Source organism: Chrysochloris asiatica, unplaced genomic scaffold, assembly GCF_000296735.1.
Source record: "Chrysochloris asiatica unplaced genomic scaffold, ChrAsi1.0 scaffold00003, whole genome shotgun sequence".
In the NCBI taxonomy this organism is placed as follows: domain Eukaryota; kingdom Metazoa; phylum Chordata; class Mammalia; order Afrosoricida; family Chrysochloridae; genus Chrysochloris; species Chrysochloris asiatica.
The window spans coordinates 22,103,318-22,125,758 of NW_006408521.1; the positions used below are offsets into that span (position 1 = coordinate 22,103,318).

General features: G+C 39.3%; 1 protein-coding gene across 1 annotated transcript in view; it reads right to left on the reverse strand.

Annotated features, from left to right (window-relative positions):
- TLL2 (tolloid-like 2) overlaps positions 1-22,441 on the reverse strand; it is a 192,905-nt gene that overhangs the window by 61,004 nt on the left and 109,460 nt on the right. The window contains exons 4-5 of the mRNA XM_006831190.1: positions 9,601-9,753; positions 7,072-7,189 (exon numbers count right to left, since the gene is read on the reverse strand). Of these exons, the coding sequence (XP_006831253.1) occupies positions 7,072-7,189; positions 9,601-9,753 (271 nt within the window). The remainder of the gene's footprint in view (positions 1-7,071; positions 7,190-9,600; positions 9,754-22,441) is intronic.

Here is a 22,441-nt window from a genome sequence, read left to right on the forward strand (position 1 = left end):
AGTACTACTCACTCATCACAGTACTACTCATTACAGTACTACTCACTCATCACAGTACTGCTCATCACAGTACTACTCATCATAGTACTACTCATCATAGTACTTACTACTCATCAACACAACACACATTGTGATGCCATAAAGCAGAGTCAACACAAGAATAACTACCTATTGGTTTTTCTTCGGATGCTTTTTTTGGTTTCTTTTCTCTTTTTAAATCTCCACATCTTTGATACAACTAGATAGCTTTTACTGTGAGGAATGGAATAGTCAACCAGACTTTTTTTTTTTTTTTTCACAATGAGCTATCTAATGATCCCATTATTCTGATTTCTCAATTGACTAATCCATCTTTCTTTCGTTAGTTTGAAATGCTACCAAAATTCATGAATAGGTATATTAATTTGTAAACTCTTGTGCACTGTGTATCTTTTTATTTAAATTCTAAAATTTAAAAAATGTTTATCCTCATTTTGCATTTTACTATCCTACAGTGGGGTCAATATGAGTCAGAATCAATTAAATGGCAACAGGTTTTGTTTTGTTTTCTTATATATGGTTGAATACACACTAGATCCCACTCATTCACTCCTCCTCTAGCTCTGCTATTTCTGTGTTGTTGTGGTTGTTGTTGTTTTCTCACAACTTTTTGGCTGTTTCTACCTGGTTATTTGTCCAGATAAAGTCTAGTATCATTTGTTCAAGTGCAAAAAGGATTTAGTAACACACGCATATACATACACAAGGGGGGCTTCAAAATGTTGTGGAAACATTCCATTATCATTTAATTCCATTTTCCATGAACACTTTGAAGATCCTGGTATCTAGATGTTGGTGCTTAAATCAGAATGACATTAATTTATAGATTGTTTTAGAGAGTACTAGCATCTTTCCTATACTGAGCATTGGTGCTATTAGGATAAGCACTCAACCTCAAGGTCAGTTTGAGCTGCAAGGTCGGTGGTTCAAACTCACCAGCTGCTCCTCAGAAGCTTTGTACAGCGTTGCTATAAGTCAGAACCGACTCGAAGGAACTTAACAACATACGAGGAAGTAGTATGCATTACCATTTTTACTTTTTAAAAAGTTTTCTTGGAGTTTTGTTATTTTTGCCCCCTATATTTCTGGTTTATTTTTATATTTTCCAATTTATTCTTAAATATATTGTCTATTGTGTTTCTATTTAAATTGAAATATTTTGTCATTATTAATCAAATATTTCAAATTGTCTCATGTGTAAAGAAAGCACCTTTATTAATTTTATAATAATCAGTCATGTTATTTGATTCTCTTTTTGTTTTTAATCGTTTTTCAACTGATTTTCAAAGTCACAATAATTTCAAACAATGCAAATGTCATTTCATCCCTGCCAATATTTAAGTGTTTATTTCTTTCTCTGGTTTAATTATATTACCTAGTATTTCTAAGACAATGTTAAATAACTGTGGTGGTCATGGACATTTGAACTGTTAGTGATTCTAACAGAAATGTTTCTAGTATTATCACTGATAAACATGATGGTGGCTTTCAATTTGAAATTATTCTTATACATACATAATGTAAATTTATACTATTTCTTTTTGGTAAGCCATGTATCTTAAAGTTATTTAGTGCTATTGTAACAGAACTACCACAAAGTGGATGGCTTTCACAAACAGAAATTTATTTTCTCACAGTTTGGAAGACTAGAAGTCCAAATTCAGAGCTCCTTCTCCAGAGGAAGGCATTCTTTCTCTGGAGGCTCTTTGAGTTTCTGTTACTGACAGTCTTCAGATGGCATGGTATCTCTCTTCCCTATCTCTTCTTGCTAGTTTCTGTTTAATCTTTTATATCTCAAAAGAGACAGACTCAAGATGTTGTTGTTGTTAAATGCCATCTAGTCGGTTCTGACTCATAGCGACCCTGTATAGGGTTTCCGAGGAGCAGCTGGTGAGTTTGAACCACCGACCTTGCAGTCCAGCGCATAAGCCCACAGCGCCACACCAGGACTCCTACATTAATTCTGCCTCACTAACATAAGAAATGCAATCCATTCCTAAATAGGATTATAATCACAGCTTTAGAGGTTAGGATGTGCAACATACATTTTGAGAGGACACAACTGAATCCATTCCATTCCATGCTTTGGCTCCTTAAAATTCATGTCTTTGCCAGATGCAAAACACATTCACCCCATCACATCACTCCAAAAGGCTTAAATCAACTCCAAATCTGATCTCTGAACCATCTAAACCAAATAGGGGTGAGACGTTAGGCATATTCCACCTTAGACATATTCCATCCTAGTACAAAATTCCTCTTCATCTGTGAATTTGTTAATCAAGATTGTAAATCATTTGCTTCCCAAGTACAATGGTGGGACGGGCACAAGTAGGCATGTCCATTACCACTGGGAGAAACTGGAGGCAAAGAAAAGACATTAAGCACCCAGCAAGTCAAAAACCCAGCAGAACAAATTACACTAGCTCTCAAGGCTTGAAGTTAATTCTCAGTTCTTCAGGACCATCTGGGCAATGACCCACCCTCCAGAATCCGGGTGCTGACCACAAGTTCTGGGTTGTGGTTGGAGGCCACTCAGCCCTACGATTCAGCTCTGACTTCCAGGTCTGCTGGAAGGACAACTCTGCTCCCTGGGCTTTGCACAGCCCCTTTGTCTTAGTCCTTCTGAGTGGTGACCCTACTGACCCCTTCAGTCCCAGCTGCTATAACAGAAATAACAAATGGATGGCTTTACCAAGCAGAATTTTTTTTAGCTTTAAATATACATTTTTAAAACTTTTTATCACAAAGCTTTGCAGAGCAAGTCAGTTTTCCATTCAACGATTCCTACATATTTGTTTCACTTCATTGATTGCATCCCCCACAATGTAATGTCGCTTATCCCACTTCCTCCTTGTTTCCATTCCTCTTTCTTTCTTAATCCTTCTGAACTTTGTTCTTGAATCAATGCTACCCTTTTGAACTCAAATGGTTTCTTATTCTAATGTTATCCTTACAGACCTGTCTATTGCATGGCTGCAAATTGAGCCATTGGGGTGAATACTTCTCCAGATTAGAAGGGTGAGTAAGAGCCATAGTTTCATGGGTTCCACGAGTCTTGATCTACCCAAAAGCCTGGTATTCTTTATGATTTTGAGTTAATAAATAGAAATTCATTCTATCACAGTTTAGTAGGCTAGCAGTCCTAATTCAGGGCATCAGCTACAGGGGATGAGTCTCGCTCTCTGTCAGCTCTGGGTGATGGGTCTTGTCATCAATCTCCCTCTGTGTCTAGGAGTTGCCCAGCACAGGAACTCCAGAGCATACTCTGTTCCCAGCTCTTCTTTCTTGTGATAGTAGATGTCTGCTTTTTATATCTCAAAAGAGATTGATTCAAGATATAACCTAATCCTGTAGATGCACCTTGCCTCATTAACATAACTGGCACTAATCCTGCCTCATTACCATCTTCTTGTTGTTGAGTGCCTTGAGTTGACTCCAACTCATAACGACCCTATAAAACGTGTCTGAGGAGTAGCTGGTGGGTTTGAATTGCCGACCTTGTGGTTTGCAGTCCAGGGCTGGTCCTACAGCACCACACCAGGAGTTCTGCCTCTTTAACCTCTTAAAAGTTAGGATTTAAAACAATTGGATGATTACATCAAATCACAAAGTCGAGGATAATTACATACTATTGAGAATCATGGCCAAGCCAAGTTGGCACATATTTTGAGGGGGATGCAATTCCTAACAGTTATCGAATGCTGATATAACAGAAATACCACAAGTAGAATGGCTTTATAAAACAGAAACTTATTTTCTCTCAGTTTGGGAGACTAAAAGTCAAAATTGACGGTGTTGCCTCTAAGGGAGGCGTTCTCTCTCGGTTGGCTCTATGCGCTTATGCAGATAGGAGGCTCTTCATGTGGCTTGGCACCTCTCTTCCCCCACCAAGGCTTCTCTCCCTTGCTTTTTAAATCTCTCATGTCTCAAAAGAGATGGACTCAAGATCCGCTTTAAACTAATCCTGCACAAACACAACCCATTCCCAAACAGAATTATAACCGCAGGCATAGAGGTTATGATTCATAAGGCATATGTTTGGGAAACATAATTAAATCCATAACACCAATCGTCTGTCCTTGACATCTATTCCTGTGAGCTGTTGATGGTGTTAAGTACCATGGAGTCAGTTTTAACGCATAGAGACCCTGTATAGGGTTTCTGAGGCTTTTAATCTTTTACAGGAGTTGAAAGCCTCATCTTTCTCCCATGGAGCAGTTGGTGGGCTCGAACCACCAACCTCGTAGTTTGCAGTCCAGTGCTTATCCTATGGAGACACCGTGCGTTTTATAATTAAACCAAATTAAAATGACTGGAAGTGTGTCAAATGTCTCTTTAACATCTCTTGAGATATGATTAAGGCTTTTCTCCTTTGCCCTCTCAATATGGTGAAACATGTGAATACATTTCCTAATGCTAACTAGAGGTCTTGTACTCTTTAGAGAAACCTATTTGGCAGCTTACTCTTCTTTTATTGTACTGCTGAACGCTATGTGCTAACATTTTATTTAGGATTTTCCATGGGAGAAAGACAAGGCTTTCTGATTCTGTGAAGATGTGCAACCTCAGAAGCCCTATCACAGGGTTGCAGTTAATTGGAAACAACTCGATAGCAGTGAGGTTTTTGTACTATCCATGTGTGAAATCATCCTAGACTATTCTGTTAGGGTACCATCATCATCTGGTTGGGCAGAGATGCCGTGGTGGCACCCTAATTTGAAAGTGTTCTCTTTTCTTTATGCTTTATGAAGTTTCAATGGTGGTAACTGTTGTGAGCCATGGAGCCAATTCTGACACCCATATGTGGTTTTGGAGGCTGTAAATCTTTACGGGGGCAGAGCACCTTTCTCCCACAGAGCTACTGATAGAGTCAAACTGCTGACCTTGTGGTTAGCAGCCCAATCCACTAAAATATCAGAGCTCCTTAAAAACTTTAAGTAATACCAGGATACTCTGTTCCTTGAAGGTTTAAAATAATCCACCTGTAAAAGGGTTTGTCGCTTTGGGGAAAATAGCCTTTTCTCTCAATTTTTTCCATTTCTTTCAAATTTATTGATCTGTGTCAGTACTTTATATTTATCTTGAAGCCATTCACATTATCCAAATTTTCACATTTCTTGTCCTTGAGCTTTGCAAAATACTCTTTTATGATTCTACGGAATCTGTGACTATTTCTCCCTTTTCAATTTCTAATTCTATGTGTTTCTGCACTGTCAAGCCTTTGTCTTAAGACTACCAAGTTGTTTAGCTTGTCTATTTATTCAAAAGTGGAGGGTCAGAGAAAAAGAAGACCCCCAGCGAAACGGATTGGCAAAGTGGTAGCATCAATGTGCTCAAGTGTATTAACAATTGTGAGGTTGGCCCAGGATCAGGCAGTGTTTCGTTCTGTTGTGCAAAGGGCCGCTATGAGTTGGTACCAAATTGATGGCACCTAACAACAATAACAACATTTATTCAAAGAACTCACTCTTGAATTTATTAGTCCTAAGAAGCTCTGGTAGTGTAGTGGTTATGAATTGGTCTGTGAACCTTAAAGTCAGCAGTTCGAAACTACCAGCTGTTTCACGTAAGAAAGATAAGGCGTTCTGCTCCTGTCAAGATTTATAGCCTCAGAAACCCTGTACAGGGTCGCTATGAGTCGGAACCGACTCCACGGCACATAACCACCACCACCACGGGGTCTTACCTTGTACGCACATCCACTCTTTTTTTTTTTTAAATCTGTTGTGGTGGTGTTTGGTTTTGTTGTTGATGTCTTTGCAAACTTCTTTGAATTGAAGATTTTATTACCACTCTTAATTAGCAATGTGGATAGTTAAGGTTGTAGGTTTTCCTCTGGACAACACTTTAATGACTACAGGCCTTAGGTTTTGAACTATTGGCCTTTCGTTATTGCTATTTCCCATCGAGACATTCTGAGAGAATGATAAGACTTTCTATTCCCGCAAAGATTTAAAGCCTTGGAAACCCTATATAGGGTTGTTATGAGTTCAAACTGACTCCACAGGGCTTAACAACAACAATCTAGACTTTCTGCAGCTTTAATCCTAATTGCTTTATGACTGAAGAGTTGTAAACAAAAAAGCAAGAGTCAGGGTGGGGGTTTAACTTGCCAGATAATTGTTGTTGTTGTTAAGTGCTGTCGAGTCAATTGCAACCCATAGTGACCTTGTATAGGGTTTCCGAGGAGAAGCTGGTGAGCTTGAACCACTGACCTCGCAGTTCAAATGGCTTTGCAGTCTGGCGCATTAACCCACAACACTACACCAGGACTCCTGCCAGATAATTTTGTTGTTGTTGTTAAGTACTGTGGAGTCGGTTCCGACTCATAGCGACCCTGTACAGGGTTTCCGAGGCTGTAAATCTTTACGGAAGCAGAAAGTCTCATCTTTCTCCCGTGAAACAGCTGGTAGTTTCGAACTGCTGACTGTGAGGTTCTCAGCCTGATTCATAACACTATGCTACCAGATAATGTTGTTGTTGTTGTTAAGTGCCATCGAGTTGTTGTTGTTAAGTTCCGACCCATAGCAACCCTGTATAGGGCTTCCAAGGAGCAGCTGGTGAGCTTGAACCACCGACCTTGCAGTTCAAATGACTTTGCAGTCTGATGAATTAACCCACAGCGCCACACCAGATAATAAGGGGGCGTCTATATTCCATTTCTGTCATTTCATTGCTTTATAATTACAGAATATATTAATGTTATTTCTGCTGCTTAGAATCCAGCCACAGTTTCTTACTGCCTAATAGATCCAAATAAACCTACTGGTGTCAAGTAGAATGCTGGCTCACAGAGACCCAGTACAGGGTTTCCAAGGCTGTAAATCTTTACAGGAGCAGAAAGCCTCATCTTTCTCTTGTTTCCTTTTTACTGTATCTAATCTGCTCTTTTTAGATCTCAAAAAGTTATTAGGTTTAAGGCACGCCCTACACGGACTGATGTGGCCTTATTAACATAACAGAAAGACCCTTATCCTAAATGGGGTTGCATTATCGGATTCCAACACCTGTTTTGGGGAGGCCACTTACCCGCAGGTCCTGTAACTGAACACAATGAAGCTTTCCTCGTCAGTCCTCTCAGTGAAAGTCACACAGGTGTGCTTCTCCCAGTGACGCATGGCCTGTTTAAAAATGGCTCTCTGGCTTCCTGAAATGACATGGCACAAGCTCATCGCTTCACGCATGGTCTTTATCTTCCTTAGATGCTTTAAGTATGTGGTTCAGACAGTGCTTGTCCTGATGATTTCAAAAACAACAACAACAAAACAACAAAGCCCCTGTTCTGATGGCCCAGAAAAATAATTCATTAGGAATAAGGATGTCTCTTGCTAAGAACACAGCCTATTATTGGATGCCAAGAAGTCAGTTCTAACTTGGGTTCATCCTCATCACAGCCAGGATGGCCTATATCAACTCTCCTCTGAAGCAATACTCACCAGGTTAAAATGGAAGCAGCAGTCAAGAAATCAAACGACGTATTGCATTAGGCACATCTGCTGCACAAGACCTCTTTAAAATGTTGAAGAGCAAAGATGTCAGTTTGAGGACTAAGGTGCACCAGATCCAAGCCACTTTAAAATGTCTTCATAATAAACCCATGCTCTCATCCTGTGTCCTTTAAGACCCTGCAAGCTCTATACAGGATCAATGAGTCAGAACCAACTTAATGGCAACAACATGAAGGTTATAAAAGAGGGTGCTTGGACAGATAATAGTGGGAGTAGGTGGAGTCAAAGAAGACCACCTGTAGACATGTTACTTTAGCTGAGACTTGAATAAGAAGCAGCCAGCCAGGGAAAGATCTGGGGAAAGAACATTCTAGGCAAGGAGAAAGACAACTGTAAGGAACCCAAGGAGGCAGCGGGGTGTGCATGTTCTGGAACAGAAAGTGTCTCTTGAGACGAGGAACTGAGGGAAAAGAGGAGTCAAAGACCAAGTAAGAGAGGAAAGCAAGAGTTGCCTGGGGTCACAGTCAAGAATTTTGGATTTATTCTGGTGGCAATGGGAAGCAACTAGATGATTTCCATATTTTAAAGACAATAATGTTGCTGGTGTTGAGTACCATTGAGTCAGTTATGACTCACAGTGACCCTGAGGTTTCCAAGGAGTGGATGGTGACTTTGAACTGTCGATCTTGTGGTTCAAACTGACCTTGTGTTCCAGTGCTCTATCCCACAGTACCACACCAGGACTCCCTAGTGACAAATGATACTAATAACAAATCATCACTGATTATTATATGCCAAAGGCGCTCTTGTAGCATAGTGAATTACAATGTGGACTGCCAACAGCAAGATCAGTAATTCAAATTTACCAGTTGTTCTGAGGGAGAAAAATGAGGCTTTCTGCTCTCATAAAGATACACAGCCTCAGAAACCCTACTTGGTGGCACACAGACACCACCACCATTGTGTGCCCGGTACTAGTCTACAGGAGCCAGTGTGCTGCAGTGGTTTTCCGTGCTCAGCTCAGCTATTCGAACCCATGGCTGCTCTGCAGGAGAGATGTGGCTGTCGGCTTCCATGAAAATTTATAGCCTTGTGAACCTTAAGGGCAGTTCTACTCTGTTCTGTAGGGTGGTTATGAGTAGGAATCAAATCGACAGCAGTGGATTAGGCACTATGCTACATGCTTCATCTATACAAACTCACTTAATGCACAAAATAACCCTTGTTATGTGGTGCTGTTGAATTTATTTCAACTCCTAGAAACACCATGTGACAGAGTGGAACTGTAGAGCCCCACAGGATTTTCTAGGCTGTAATCTTTAGGGGCACAGTTCATCAGGTCTTTCTCCTGAGGAGCCACTTGGGTGGGTTTGAACCACCAAGCACAGCATTTACTAACTGAGTCACCAAGCAAACCAAGCCAAACACACCACCATCAAGTAGACTCCATCTGACAGTGACCCAATATAGGGTTTCTGAGAGTGTAACTCTGTACAGGAGCAGAAAGCCTCATCTTCCTCCTGTAGAGCTGCTGGTGGATTTGAACAATCAACCTTGAGGTTAGCAGCCCAATGCTTATCCCACAGTGCCACCAGGGCTCCTTATAATACCTCTAAAGTGCAAAAAGCATTGGCATCTTTGTTTGCAGATGAAGGAACGGTATCACAGAGAGGTTGGACCCAGCATTCCCACTGGGTCTACTGCCCCCCTTGGATTACTGTGTGGAACACTGCTTGGGTATGTGGTAACAGGAGCCCACTAATCCCAGGGTGGTCATCTAGGTGGAGAAGAGTTATGTCATCACATGTAGTTGCTTATGCTCATCCTCTCATATCCACTGTGCAAATGAAGCCTCTCCTTCCAGACTGGGGCCATAGGTCACCCCGATGAAGCCTCAGAAACCAAGACAGCCATCTATGAGGATATAACCCCAACAGAGACTGCAATTTCCCTGAGTCTGGTGGACCAGGGTCATGGAAGCACTGCAAACCATTAGTCTGTGGCCGTGCACATCCACCTAGTTCCATCTGAGTCCTTCTTATGAGGACACTCTCACCCTATGGAGGCAAACCACCCAGTCCCAAAGAAGGTCCCAGCTGAAGCAACTGACCAGTGAAGTTCCCTCCAATGACATAGGGGATGACCCCTCCAGGCCAGATCCTCTCTATCCTTGAGGTTGTGGCTCTTCGGACCCGGTGAGAGGTCTCAGCTCCAGTATTTGAGGTTCCAGGGCTTTGCAGAAGCATGGCATTCTCCTCACCATCTGCAAAAAAGTCATGTCTCCGTTTATTTTGTCCTTCTATTTCTACTGAGCACTATGGTTCAGGATATATCACCCACAAGTTTCATTCAGAGTCACAGTGTCCTAAAAAGAAGTGTTGGATTTGATGAACTTGACCTATACTTATGGATGTAGTAGCTTAAAAGATTTGTTACAGCAAGAATCATTTCCACCCCCTCTATACACAGGGTTGACAAAGTATGGGCAACTTAGGCATTGGCTATCCAAAATGGGAAGGCTACAAAGGCACGAAGTGACTGGCTTACAAGTTTTCAAGAGGGAGCCTAGTTTCAGAGGGTGCAGGGGAATGTAGAATCTCCACTGAGTGGTTTCCAGCCTATCTAGTTAGGGTTGGTAAAAGGAAATGGGGATAAGACTCTTATGGTTCAATAGCAAATAATTGCTTTCAGGACTGATTACAATTGTTGCAAGTGTAAAGGTAGATGTTTTGTAACAAAAGGAGGGGAGTTGTTGATCTTGCAGTCCAGGAGTGGAGGACCCTGGGACCATCAAGGGAGAAGAGTGGAGTGCGGGACCTATCCAGAGAAGGAGGCAGACAAAATGATAAGGAGAGATGGAGCAGCTGGGGACTGTGGACTCAGGAAGGGAGAGGGGCTGTGTGTTGATGGTGGGGAGGGGCAGGCTTGCAGGGTGTACCCTTTGGTTGTTTGAATGGTTATATATTCCTGAGGGCTTCGGTATACATAAATAAAAATAATAATAATAATAAAAACAGAAGGAATGGAAGCAAATGCTGTTGAATGATTCTGCATGGAGGAGATTGTAACCATTGCAATGAAACAAAATATGACAGGAATAATGTAAAGCTGATGTTCTCCCATGTAAACTAGCACTCAATTCACAATAAAAACTTTTTAAAAAAAGAGGTGTTAGATCTGTCAAGAGTTTTGAACTCATGGGTGGTAGTTTTCCAAAGAAAGGAAGAGGAAGAGTCCAGGGCCTATCATAGGAAGAGTCTGGTTTGTCTGAGGCATTGGAAGAGGCCCCAGGAGGCTGACTGCAGCCCAGACAATTCAGAGCCTCTGGACCAACTTGGGAACAAGTTGTAGTCAATCCTCTGACTTAGCCAAATACCATGAATGTTGCAAACTTTGGAAATAATTTGGCTGTGTGACAAGAATGTAGTCCAGTGTGGTGCTGGAAAAAGAAATGTTTTACAGATAATCAGCTGCCATCAAGTCGATTCCCATTCAAGGCAATATCATGTGTGTCAGAGATAGAACTGCTTTCTCAGTGACTGATTTTTTTAGGAGCAGATTGCCAAGTCATTTTTGTTTTTGAGATGCATGTGGGTGTACTCAAACCTCCAACTTTTTGATTAGCAACTGGGCATAACCATTTCCACCAGCAGGGACAACCCTTGCAAAATAAACCACTGGAAAAAGTCTCACTACCATCTGGACCTTTAAGAGAGGAATGTCGGAGACCCTGAGTCTGAAGGTTCCCAACCAAAAGAACAAATCTCCTTGCTGTAGAGTTATTCCAACTCATAGCAATCCTATAGATGTACAGAGTAGACCTGCCCCATAGGATTTTCAAGGCTATAATCTTTACGGACGCCAGCTGCCACACCTTTCTTCCACAGAACAACTAGGAGGTATGCATCTCTGAACACTTTAACCACTTTGCCACAATGTGAAATCCCCATAATGAACATCATTTATTCCACTTCCTCCCTGGGTTTCCTATTTATTTCCATTCCACCACCTGGATAGAGTGGGTGAGAAATGTGAAACACAACGCAAAAAAAAAAAAAAAAAAAGACCAGGCTATTAGTTGGATAGAGATTGTGGAACTCCCTTTGGTCCTTAGTCACCCTGCAGGTCTGGAAACAAACTCACCCCTGTCTGCTCAATTTTCAACCAAACAATAGACAGGTCTGTAAAGGGAATAATACCACTAATGAGGTGTGCACACCATAGAATAACCAGAATTTAGATCAAAAGGACAGTATTTACCCAAGGACAAAGTTCAAAAGGGTTAGGAAAGAAGGAGAAATGTGTTTAATGTTTTGAATAGATGTGAAACTGTTTTCCAAAATGACTGCATCATTTTACATCCCCATCAGCAATGGTATCAATTTCTCTGCATTCTCACTAACAATTGTTAATGTCTGTTTTGTTTTATTATTATTAATCATAGTAGGTATACAGTAGTATCTTATGTGGCTGTGGCGCTGTGGGTTAATGAGTCAGACTGCAAAGCCATTTGAACTACAATGACTGCAGTTCGAGCTCACCAGCTGCTCCTTGGAAACCCTATACAGGGTCATTATAGGTCAGAATCTACTCGACGGCCCTTAACAACAACAACACAATGGTAAGAGTCCTGGTGGCACAAGGTTAACTTAGACATTGGCTACCCAAAATAGGAAGGTTACAAAGGCATGAAGTGACTGGCTTACAAATTTTCAAGATGGAGCCTAGTTTCAGAGGGTGTTGGGGAAGGTAGACTTTCCACTGAGTGGTTTTCAACCTGTCCAGATAGGGCTGGTGAAAGAAGATGGGGATAAGACTCTTGTGGTTCAATAGTTAACAACTGTTATCAGGACTGATTGCGAGCGTTGCAAATGTAAAGGTAGATGTTTTGTAACAAAAGGAGGGGAATGGTTGCTGGCTGAAAGGTTGGAATTTTGAATCCACCCAGGAGTTCCACAGAAGAAAGACCTGCTTTCATAAAGATTGTAGCCAATTTCCAGGGAATGATGGCAGAGTAAAAAAAAAAAAAATGCACTAAGCTGACCCTCTGCAACAAAGACATGGCTGACTGAGTGAAACAGATACAGGTGGTGATCCTGGAACCCTGAGCTTCAGATAATAGGACAGAGAGGTGGACTGAGTGCCAACTGGAAGAGGAAACAGAATAGGAGCAACAATAGAGAAGAAAAACAGGCAAATTGTGGGCTGGCGTAGAGTGGTGAGGCCATCTTGGGCTGACAGGCACAGGATTCGACTGGAGGATGGCAGCAGGGAGATGCAATTCTCCCTTGTTCCTATGCCCTCCTGGTAACCATGTTCCCAAACTCATCATTCAGTTGCCAGTAGAGCTCCTTCCTGCAACCTTTGTTCTGCCTGGGGTTGGATGCTGGACATAGCTCCCCTTCTTGTGGAGGTGTGTTAACTCACCCTGAACTATGTCTCACAAATAGTGAACAGAAAACCGTGTTCATACTTTCAGTCTCTACCACATTCACCAGGAGACAGGTGGTGAGTGCCTAAGAACACACCAATACACATTCATCATTTACATACAACACCACAATGTCTTTGAGAAAACAGACAATTTCAGCTTACAAAGAAACAAAACAGAGTCCCTGGAACAAGTGACCAAAATACAAAATCAGAAAATATAATACCAGAATCGGAACTACTTGGTAAGGAATTCAAAAGAATGCACCTCTAATGGATGGAGAGAATGATTGAGAAAACTGCAGATGAAATCTAGGAAAACACAGACAAAACTATAGAAGAATTCAGGAAACAAACTGACAAAATGAATGAAAAAAAATTGGATCCATACAAAAACATCAATTAGAAAGTCAGAAGATTAACACTAAAACTTCAGAAACAGATAATACATTGAAAGGACAAAGAAATAGAATTGTATCTACTAAAGAGGAAAATAAGTAATATTGAAGGCTGAATTACTGAACTTGAAGAAAAATCTCTCAATATTCATCTGCTAGAGGAACAATCAGAAAAAAAAGAACAAAAAAATCCAACAAAAGCCTGGGATTTATGTGGAATACTATCAAGAGATATAACTTACTTGTGATTGGAATTCCAGATAAAAACCTCATAGAAAATATTGTCCAAGAGACAGTCTTCCAATATTGTTGGAAGAAAACTTCCCTAACATCATAAAAGATGAGAAGACAGCTATTCATATAGTTGAATAAACTCCAAACAGGATAATCCCCAAAAGAAAAACACCATGACATATTATAATTAAACTTTTGAAACCCAAAGACAAGGAAAGAATCCTGCGAGCAGCTCAGGAAAAACAAAAAGTTACCTACAATAGAGAACTAATAAGACTAATTTGTGCTTTCTCAGCAGAAATCATGCAGGCAAGATGACATATATAAAACTCTAAAAGAAAAAAATGTCAACCAAGAACCATATACCCAGAAAAATTGTCCATTAAATATGACAGCTAAATTAAGACATTTCCAAATAAACAAAATTTCTTTAATTTGTAAAAACCAGACCAACTTTATAAAAAATACTTAAAGGAGTTCTTTGGACAGAGAACCAACAGAGCAGACAACAATGAGACTAACGCACATGACAATATCAACCAGAACTCAGTCCAGATATTGTTGTTGTTGTTGTTGTTAAGTGCTATTGAGTCCATTCTGACTTACAGTGACCCTGTATAGGGTTTCCAAGGAGCAACTGGTGGGTTTGAATCACTGACCTTGCACTTAGCAATTCAGTGCTTATCCTACAGCACCACACCAGGACTCCCAATCCAGATATAGAAGTATTCAAAGTAAACAAATTTAAAGACTGCAAATAGAGAACTATTTTGCAACACTGACAACAACAAAAACATAAAGTAAGAAGAGGGAATATTCTTGTTACAGAACGTCCAAATGAAGAAGAAATCAAGTAGATTTCAATAAAATTAAATAAATAAATAAAAACCTAACTGTAAGCCTAAAACCTAGACCAAGTCTCACTCCTGACAATCACATGGTTTACTATGCTGGGAATGACAAATTCAAGAGGAACGGCATCACATTCATCATCAAAAAGAACATTTCAAGATCTATCTTGAAGTACAATGCTGTCTGTGATAATATCCAAACGCCTACAAGGAAGACCAGTTAATACCACTATTATTCAAATTTGCATGCCAAACATTAAAGTCAGTGATGATGAAATTGAAGAATTCTACCAACTTCTTCAGTATTAAATTGATCTAACATGCAAATCAAGATGTATTCATAATTACTGGTGTTTGGAATGTTAAGGTTGGAAACAAAAAAGGATAAAAAATTGGAAAATCTAACCTTCATGATAGAAATGATGCTGGAGAGTACATGGTAGAATTTTGTTAACACCTATGACTTATTCATTGCAAACACCTTTTATAAACAACATAAATGACAACTATATACCTAAACTTCATCATATGGAATACAAAGAAATCAAACTAACTGCATCTGTGGAAAGAGACAGTAGAAAAGCTCCATATCATCAGCCAAAACAAGTCCAGGGGCCAATTGTGGAACAGACCACCAACTGCTCATATGCAAGCTCAAGTTGAAGCTGAAGAAAACTAAAATCAGTCCCCAAGAGTCAAAGCACGGCCTTGAACATATCCCACCTGAATTTAGAGATCATCTCAAGAACAGATTTGATGCATTAGACTGTAATGACCGAGTTGTGGATGACATCAAGAACATCACACGGGAAAAAGCAGAAAGTTCTTAGGAAGACAAGAAAGAATGAAAAGACCAAAATGGATGGTAGAAGAGACTCTGAAACTTGCTTTTCAGCATAGAGACGCTAAAGAAAAAGGAAGAAATGGAAAAGTAAAAAAGCTGAACAGAAAATTCAAAAGGGTATCATGGGAAGACAAAGTCAAGTATTATAATGAAATTTGCAAAGACCTAAACTTAACACACTCAGCATTTCTCAAGATGAAAGCACTGAAGGAAGAATTCAAGCCTGACTTACTGAAAGCAGAGAATATCAGAAAGATATTTACCTGTGCTTATTGACTATGCAAAGGCTTTTGATTGTGTGGATCATGACAAGCTATGGACAACATTGTGAAGTATGAGTATTCCAGAACACTTAATTGTGCTCATGAGGAATCTGTACCTGGACCAAGAAGCAGTTGTTCAAACAGAACATGAGAACACTGAACGGTTTAAAATTTAAAAAGGTGTGCGACAAGGTTGTATTCTTTTACCATACTTATTCAACCTGTATGCTGAGCAAATAATCTGAGAAGCTGGGGTCTATGAAAAAAAACAAAACATGGCATCAGGATTGGAGGAAGACTCATTAACAACCTGAGATATGCAGATGATACAACCTTGCTTGCTGAAAGTGAAGAGGACTTCACTTTCTGATGAAGATCACAGAGCACAGCCTTTGATATGAATTATGTCTCAATGTAAAGAAAACAAAAATCCTCACAACTGGACCAATAAACAACATTCTTATCAATGGAGAAAAGATTTGAAGTTGTCAAGGATTTCATTCTCCTTGGATCAACTATCAACACTCATGGAAGCACCAGTCAAGAAATCAAACTATGTATTGCATTAGGCAAATCTGCTTCACAAGACCTTTTTAAAGTGTTGAAGAGCAAAGATGTCAGCTTGAGGACTAAGGTGCGCCTGACCCAAGCTATGGTATTTTCAATAACCTCATATGCATGCAAAACCTGGACAATGAATAAAGATTACCATAGAAGAACTGATGCTTTTGAGTTATGGTGTTGGAGGAGAGTATTGAAGATGCCATTGGCTGCCAAAAGAACCAATAGATCCATTTTGGAAGAAGTGCAGCCAGAGTGCTCCTTAGAGGCCAAGATGGCCAAACTTCGTCTCTCATACTTTGTACATATTGTCAGGAGGGACCAGTCATTGGAGAAGGATATCATGTTTGTTAAGGTGGAGGGTCAGAAAAAAAGAGGAAGACCCTCAATGAGATGGATTGGCCAAGTGGCAGCATCAATGGACTCAAGCATGGCAACAATAGTGAGGTTGGTCCAGGATCAGGCAATGTTTCCTTCTGTTGTGCACAAGGTTGCTATGGGTCGGTACTGACTCGAAGGCACCTAACAACAACAACAATGGGCAAAATATTGAATGATGCAGAAAGCAGAAAACAAATGGAAGGAATACACAGAGTCACTGTACCAAAAAGAAATGGTCAAGTTTAACTTTCAACCATTTCAAAAGGTAACATATGACCAGGAGCCAATGGTACAGAAAGAAGAAGTCCAAGCTGCACTGAAGGTACTGACAAAAAACAAGTCTCAGGAAATTTATGGAATATTAATTGAATAATCTGACAAACTGGACTGTATGAAAAAGAACATGGCATCAGGATTGGAGAAAGACTCATTAGCAACCTTAGATGTGCAGATGATGCAGCATTATTTGCTGAAAGTGAAGAGTATTTAAAATACTTACTCATGAAGATTAAAGAGTAGAGCCTTCAGTATGGATTGCACCTCAATGTAGGGAAGACAAAAATATGATAAATGGAGAAATAATTGAAGTTGTCAAAGACTTAATTTTACTTGGACCCACCATCAACCTTCATGGAAGCAGCACTCAAGAAATCAAATAGCGTAGACAAATCTGCTGCACAAAACCTCTTCAAAGTGTTCAAGAACAAAGATGTCAGTCTGAGGACCAGGATACACCTGACCCAAGCCATGGTAATTTCAATAGTCTCATGCACATGTGAAAGTTGAACAATGAGTAAGGAAGACCATAAAAGAATAGATGCATTTGAATTATTGTGTTGGAAAAGACTATTAAAAGTATTATGGACTTCCAGGAGAACAAGTAAATCTGTGTTGGAAGAAGTACTACTAGAATGCTCCTTAGAAGCCAGGATAGAGAGACTTTGTCTCTCATACTTTAGTTATATTATCAGGAGGGACCGGTCCCTGGAGAAGACATCATGCTTGGTAAGGTAAAGGGTCAGTGAAAATAGAGAATGACCCCAAATGAGATGGATTGGCACAGAGCAGGACCGGGCAGTGTTTCAATCTGTTGTGCATAAGGATGCTATGTGTGTTAAGGACCAACTTGATGACACTTAACAACAACAATAACACACCCTTACTTCTAGCCCTAGTTCAACCTTTACTCCTAACACTAACCCTAGTCCTAATCATAACCCTAAAAAAAAGTTTAGAGTCAAGAAAACCTTATATGGCAGTTCTAGTCTGTACACATGGGGTTGAGCATGAGTTGGAATTAATTTGACACCTAACAATAACAGTCACAGTGTTGTTGAGCATAGTTTCATGTGTTTATTACCATCTCTATATCTTTTTTGGTAGGAGTCCTGGTGTGGCACTGCAGGAAATGCACTAGACTACTAACTTCAAGGCCAGGAATTCAAACCCACCAGCCATTCCTTGGAAACCTTATACGGAGTCACTGAGTTGGAACCAACTCAGTGACACTTAACAGCAACAGCAATCTGATTAGGTAAAGTGCCTGTTCCTGTTTTTTGCTCATTTTCTAATCGTATTGTTTTTAAGTTTGGGGTGTGTGCTGGTTTGGTTTGTTTTGTTTTAATGGACGGTTTAATAATCTGTTATATATTCTAAATACTGGTCCTTTCTTGGATATGTGGTTTGCAAATACTTTCTTCTACTCTGTAGCTTGTCTTTTCATCCTCTTCACGTGGACTTTCACAGATCAAATGTTCTTAAATTTGATGAGGTCCAATCTGTTAATTTACCCATTATGGATAGTGTTAAGTCTAAGAACTCTTTGCCTATTTCTAGATACCAAATAGAGATCTGGTGTGGTGCTGTGAGTTAATGTGCTGGACTGCAAAGTTGGTTTGAACTGCAAGGTTGGTGGTACCAAGTTCACCAGCCATTCTTAGGAAACCCATACAGGGTCGCTATGGGTCAGAACTGACTTGAAGGCACTTAACAACAACAAATTTTAAATATTGCAGCTTATCTTCTAAAATGGTATAGCTTTATATTTTACAGTCAAATCCATGATCTAATTTTAATTAGTTGATGTAAAGTATGAGAATTATATCAACATTAATATTTTTGCCTAAAGTTGTCTAGTTACTCTAGGACCATTTGTTGAGAAGGTTATGTTTCCTCTATTGAATTGCTTTTGCAAAACCACTTGAACATATTTGCATGGGTCTGCTTCTAGGTTCTCGATTTGGTTCCATTGACCTGTGCATATATCTTTCTGCCAATACTACACTGTCTTGTGTGCTATTGAGTTGATTTGTTATTCTGACTGATAACACAGTAGAACTGCCTCAGAGTTTCAAGGCTATAATCTTTATAGAAGTAGACTGTAACATCTTTCTCCAGTGGAGCCACTGATGGGTTCAAACTACTGACTTTTTGGTTAGCAACCAAGTGCTTAACCACCGAACTACCAGAGCTTCCTTTAGCACTACATTGCTATTGCTAAGTGCCATCTAATTGGTTCTGATTCATAGAGAACCGGAATAGGGTTTCTGAGGGGTGGCTGGTGAGTTTGAATTGCCAAACTTATGGTTAACAGTCCAGTGCTTTACCCTACAGTACCACACCAGGACTCCTTATAACTATGTGTTGTTGTTGTTAAGTGTCGTCAAGTTGGTTCCAACTCATAGCGAACTTGTATAGGGTTTCTGAGGAGCAGCTGGTGGGTTTGAACTGCCAACTGCAAGGTGCTTATCCTACAATATCACACCAGGACTCCAGTAAGCTTTAATAACTAATATAGTGACTCTTTCCATTTTATTCTTTGTCAAGATTGCTTTAGCTATTCTAGACTTGTTTTTCTATATAAAATTTAAAATATGCTTGTCTCTATCTACAAAAGAATCTTGCTGGAATTTGCTGTAGGATCAGTACTGGTTTGCTAACCATGGGTCGGTGACTCAAACCCACTAGTTATTTCTTGGAAACCCTATATAGGGTTGCTATCAGTAAGAATCAACTTGGCGGCACTTAACAACAACATAGAACAATTTAGGGAAATTCACATCTTTACTATATTAATTCTCCCAATTCATGAACATGGTATGTCTCTTCACTTATTTATTTATTTTACCAGCATTGTGCAATTTTCAACATACGCATCCTATTGTGTGTGGGTGTGTCTTCATTTTTTTCAAGGGATTGTAAATGGTATTATGTTTTAAATTAAATTTTTATTTCTACATGTTTATTGTTGGTACATAGAAATGTAATTGATTTTTGCACATCCTGCCACCTTGTTGAACTCACTTATTGGTTCTAGGACTTTTTTTTTTCTTATAAATTCCTTAGGATTTTTATGTCATATGAAAATGAGTACAGTTTTATTCTGTTTTAATCTGTCTGCATTATATTACTTTTTCTTGCCTATTAATTACAGTGGCTACAACTTCAAGTACTATGTTGAATAAGAATAGTATAAGTGGACATCCTTGCTTTGTTCATAATTTTAATTGGAAGTATTCAGTTTTCACCATCAAGTACGGTGTTAGCTGTAGGTTTTTTGTAGATTCTCTTCTGTAAGTTCAGGTCATTCCTTTCTATTCCTAACTTGCTGAGAGTTGTTTTTTTTTAAATCATGAATAGATAGTAGTGCTGTTGTTAAGTGCCATTGAGTCAATTCTGACTCACAACCACCCTGTATAGGGTTCCCAAGGAGTTGCTGGTGAGTTTGAACCACCAACGTTAAAGTTAGCAGTTCAGTGCTTATCTCATAGTGCCATGTGATTTTTTCCCCCCCTTTGGTCTGTTGATTTTTTGCATCAATTGATACAATCATATGATTTTCATCTTCAGTCTGTTAATATGATTGCTTGATTTTTAAATGTTGAACCAGATTCGTATACCTGGAATTAATTCCACTTGGTATGAATATATAATTCTTTTTACATATTATTGGATTCAATTTTCTAATGTTTTGTTGAGGATTTCTACAACTAAGTGTAATTAGATTCTAGCTGTTACTCAAATAAATACTAAGCAGCTGGGAATTTTGTTGTCCAACCTGAGAATCCCTCTTTTAACATATAAATTAAATCTATTGTGATAATGGACATACCAGAATTTGTTGCTTTTAATCTGTCCCATTTGCCATTTTCTTGTTGTTGATGTTTGTTCTCTTCCTGCCTTCTCATTAACTGCTTTCTATTGGATTAGAATTTTCATTACCCCACTTCTAATTTTTAGGATTGTCTTTAGTTTTTAACATATATCCTTGACTTGACAAAGTATGGAGAATTGGTAAATTAGAAGATGTTGTTGTTAGGTGCCATTAAGTTGATTCTGATTTACAGCAACCTTATGCACAACAGAATGCAACACTGCCCGGTCCTACTTGAACCCATTGCTGCTGCCACTGTGCCAATCTGTCTCATTGGAGGTCTTCCTCTTTTTAGCTGACCTTCCACTTTAACAAACATGGTATCCTTCTCTAGGGACTGGTCCCTCCTGATAATGTGTCGGAGGTATGAGAGACAAAGTCTCACCATCCTGGCTTCTAAGAAATATTCTGGCTGTATTTCTTCCAACACAGATTTTTTTGCTCTTCTAGCAGTCCATGGTACTGTAAATATTCTTCTCCAACACCAAAACTCAAAAGCATCAATTCTTTCATGGCCTTCCTTATTCACTGTCCAACTTTCACATGCATATGAGGCTATAGAAAATACCATGGCTTGGTCAGACACACTTTAGTCCTCAAATTGACATCTTTGCTTGTGAACACTTTAAATGGGTCTTGTGCAGCATGTTTGCCTGATGCAACAGGTCATTTGATTTCTTGACTGCTGCTTCCGTAAGTGTTAACGGTGGATTCAAGCAAAATGAAGTCTTTGACAACTTCAATCACTTCTTCATTTATCTTGATGTTATTTATTGGTCCAGTGGTGAGGATTTTGCTGTTGTTTTTTTATATTGAGGTGCAACCCATACCGAAGGGTATTTGATCTTCATCAGTAAGTATTTTAAGTCTTCTTTATTTTCAGCAAGCAAGGTTGTATCATTTGCATATCACAGGTGAATGAGTCTCCTCCGATCTTGATTTCATGTTCTTCTTCATGTAATCCATATTCTTGGATTATTTGTTCAGCATACAGATTGAGTAAGTATGGTAAGAATACAATCCTGGCACACACCTTTCCTGAATTTAAACCACTCAGTGTCCCCTTTTCTGTTCAAATGACTGCCTCTTGGTTTATGTGTAAGTCCTCATGAGCACAATTAAATGTTCCAGAATACTCATACTCCACAACCTGGTCCATAGCTTGTCATGATCCACCCAGTCAAAAGCCTTAGCATAGTCAATAAAGCAAAGATAAACATCTTTCAGGTATTCTCTTCTTTCAGCCAAGATCTAGCTGATGTCAGCAATGATATCCCTTGTTTCATGTCTTCGTCTGAATCCGGCTTTATTTCTGGCAGTTCCCTGTCAATGCAATGTTGCAGCCATTTTTTAATTATCTTGAGTAAAATTTTACTTGCATGTGATGTTAATGGTATTGTCCGATGATTTCCACATTCTATTGAAAACAGATCTGAGGAAATCAGAATCCCCATTCTTATTCTTAAAAATATAAGGGTTTTAAAATACTTTAAATTGTAAATTTTTTAAAAAGACCCTCTGCTTTTGTTATTGTTTTCTTACTTTTAACCTCCCAAGTTAGTCATAATTATTTGTTTGATTTATAGTTATCTCTATAATATTCTCCAATTTTCTTGCTAAGTGTTACTTTTTGCATCTCATTTCTCACTCCTAGATATGCATATTTTATTAGTTCTTTTACAATGACATCAAACTCTTTCTGTCTGTAAATATCTTTATTAGAACAAAGTTTAACTGGGAATATGTTGTTGTTGTTAAGTGCCGTCGAGTCGGTTCTGACCCATAGCGACCCTGTACAGGGTTTCCGAGGGTGTAAATCTTTACGGGAGTAGAAAG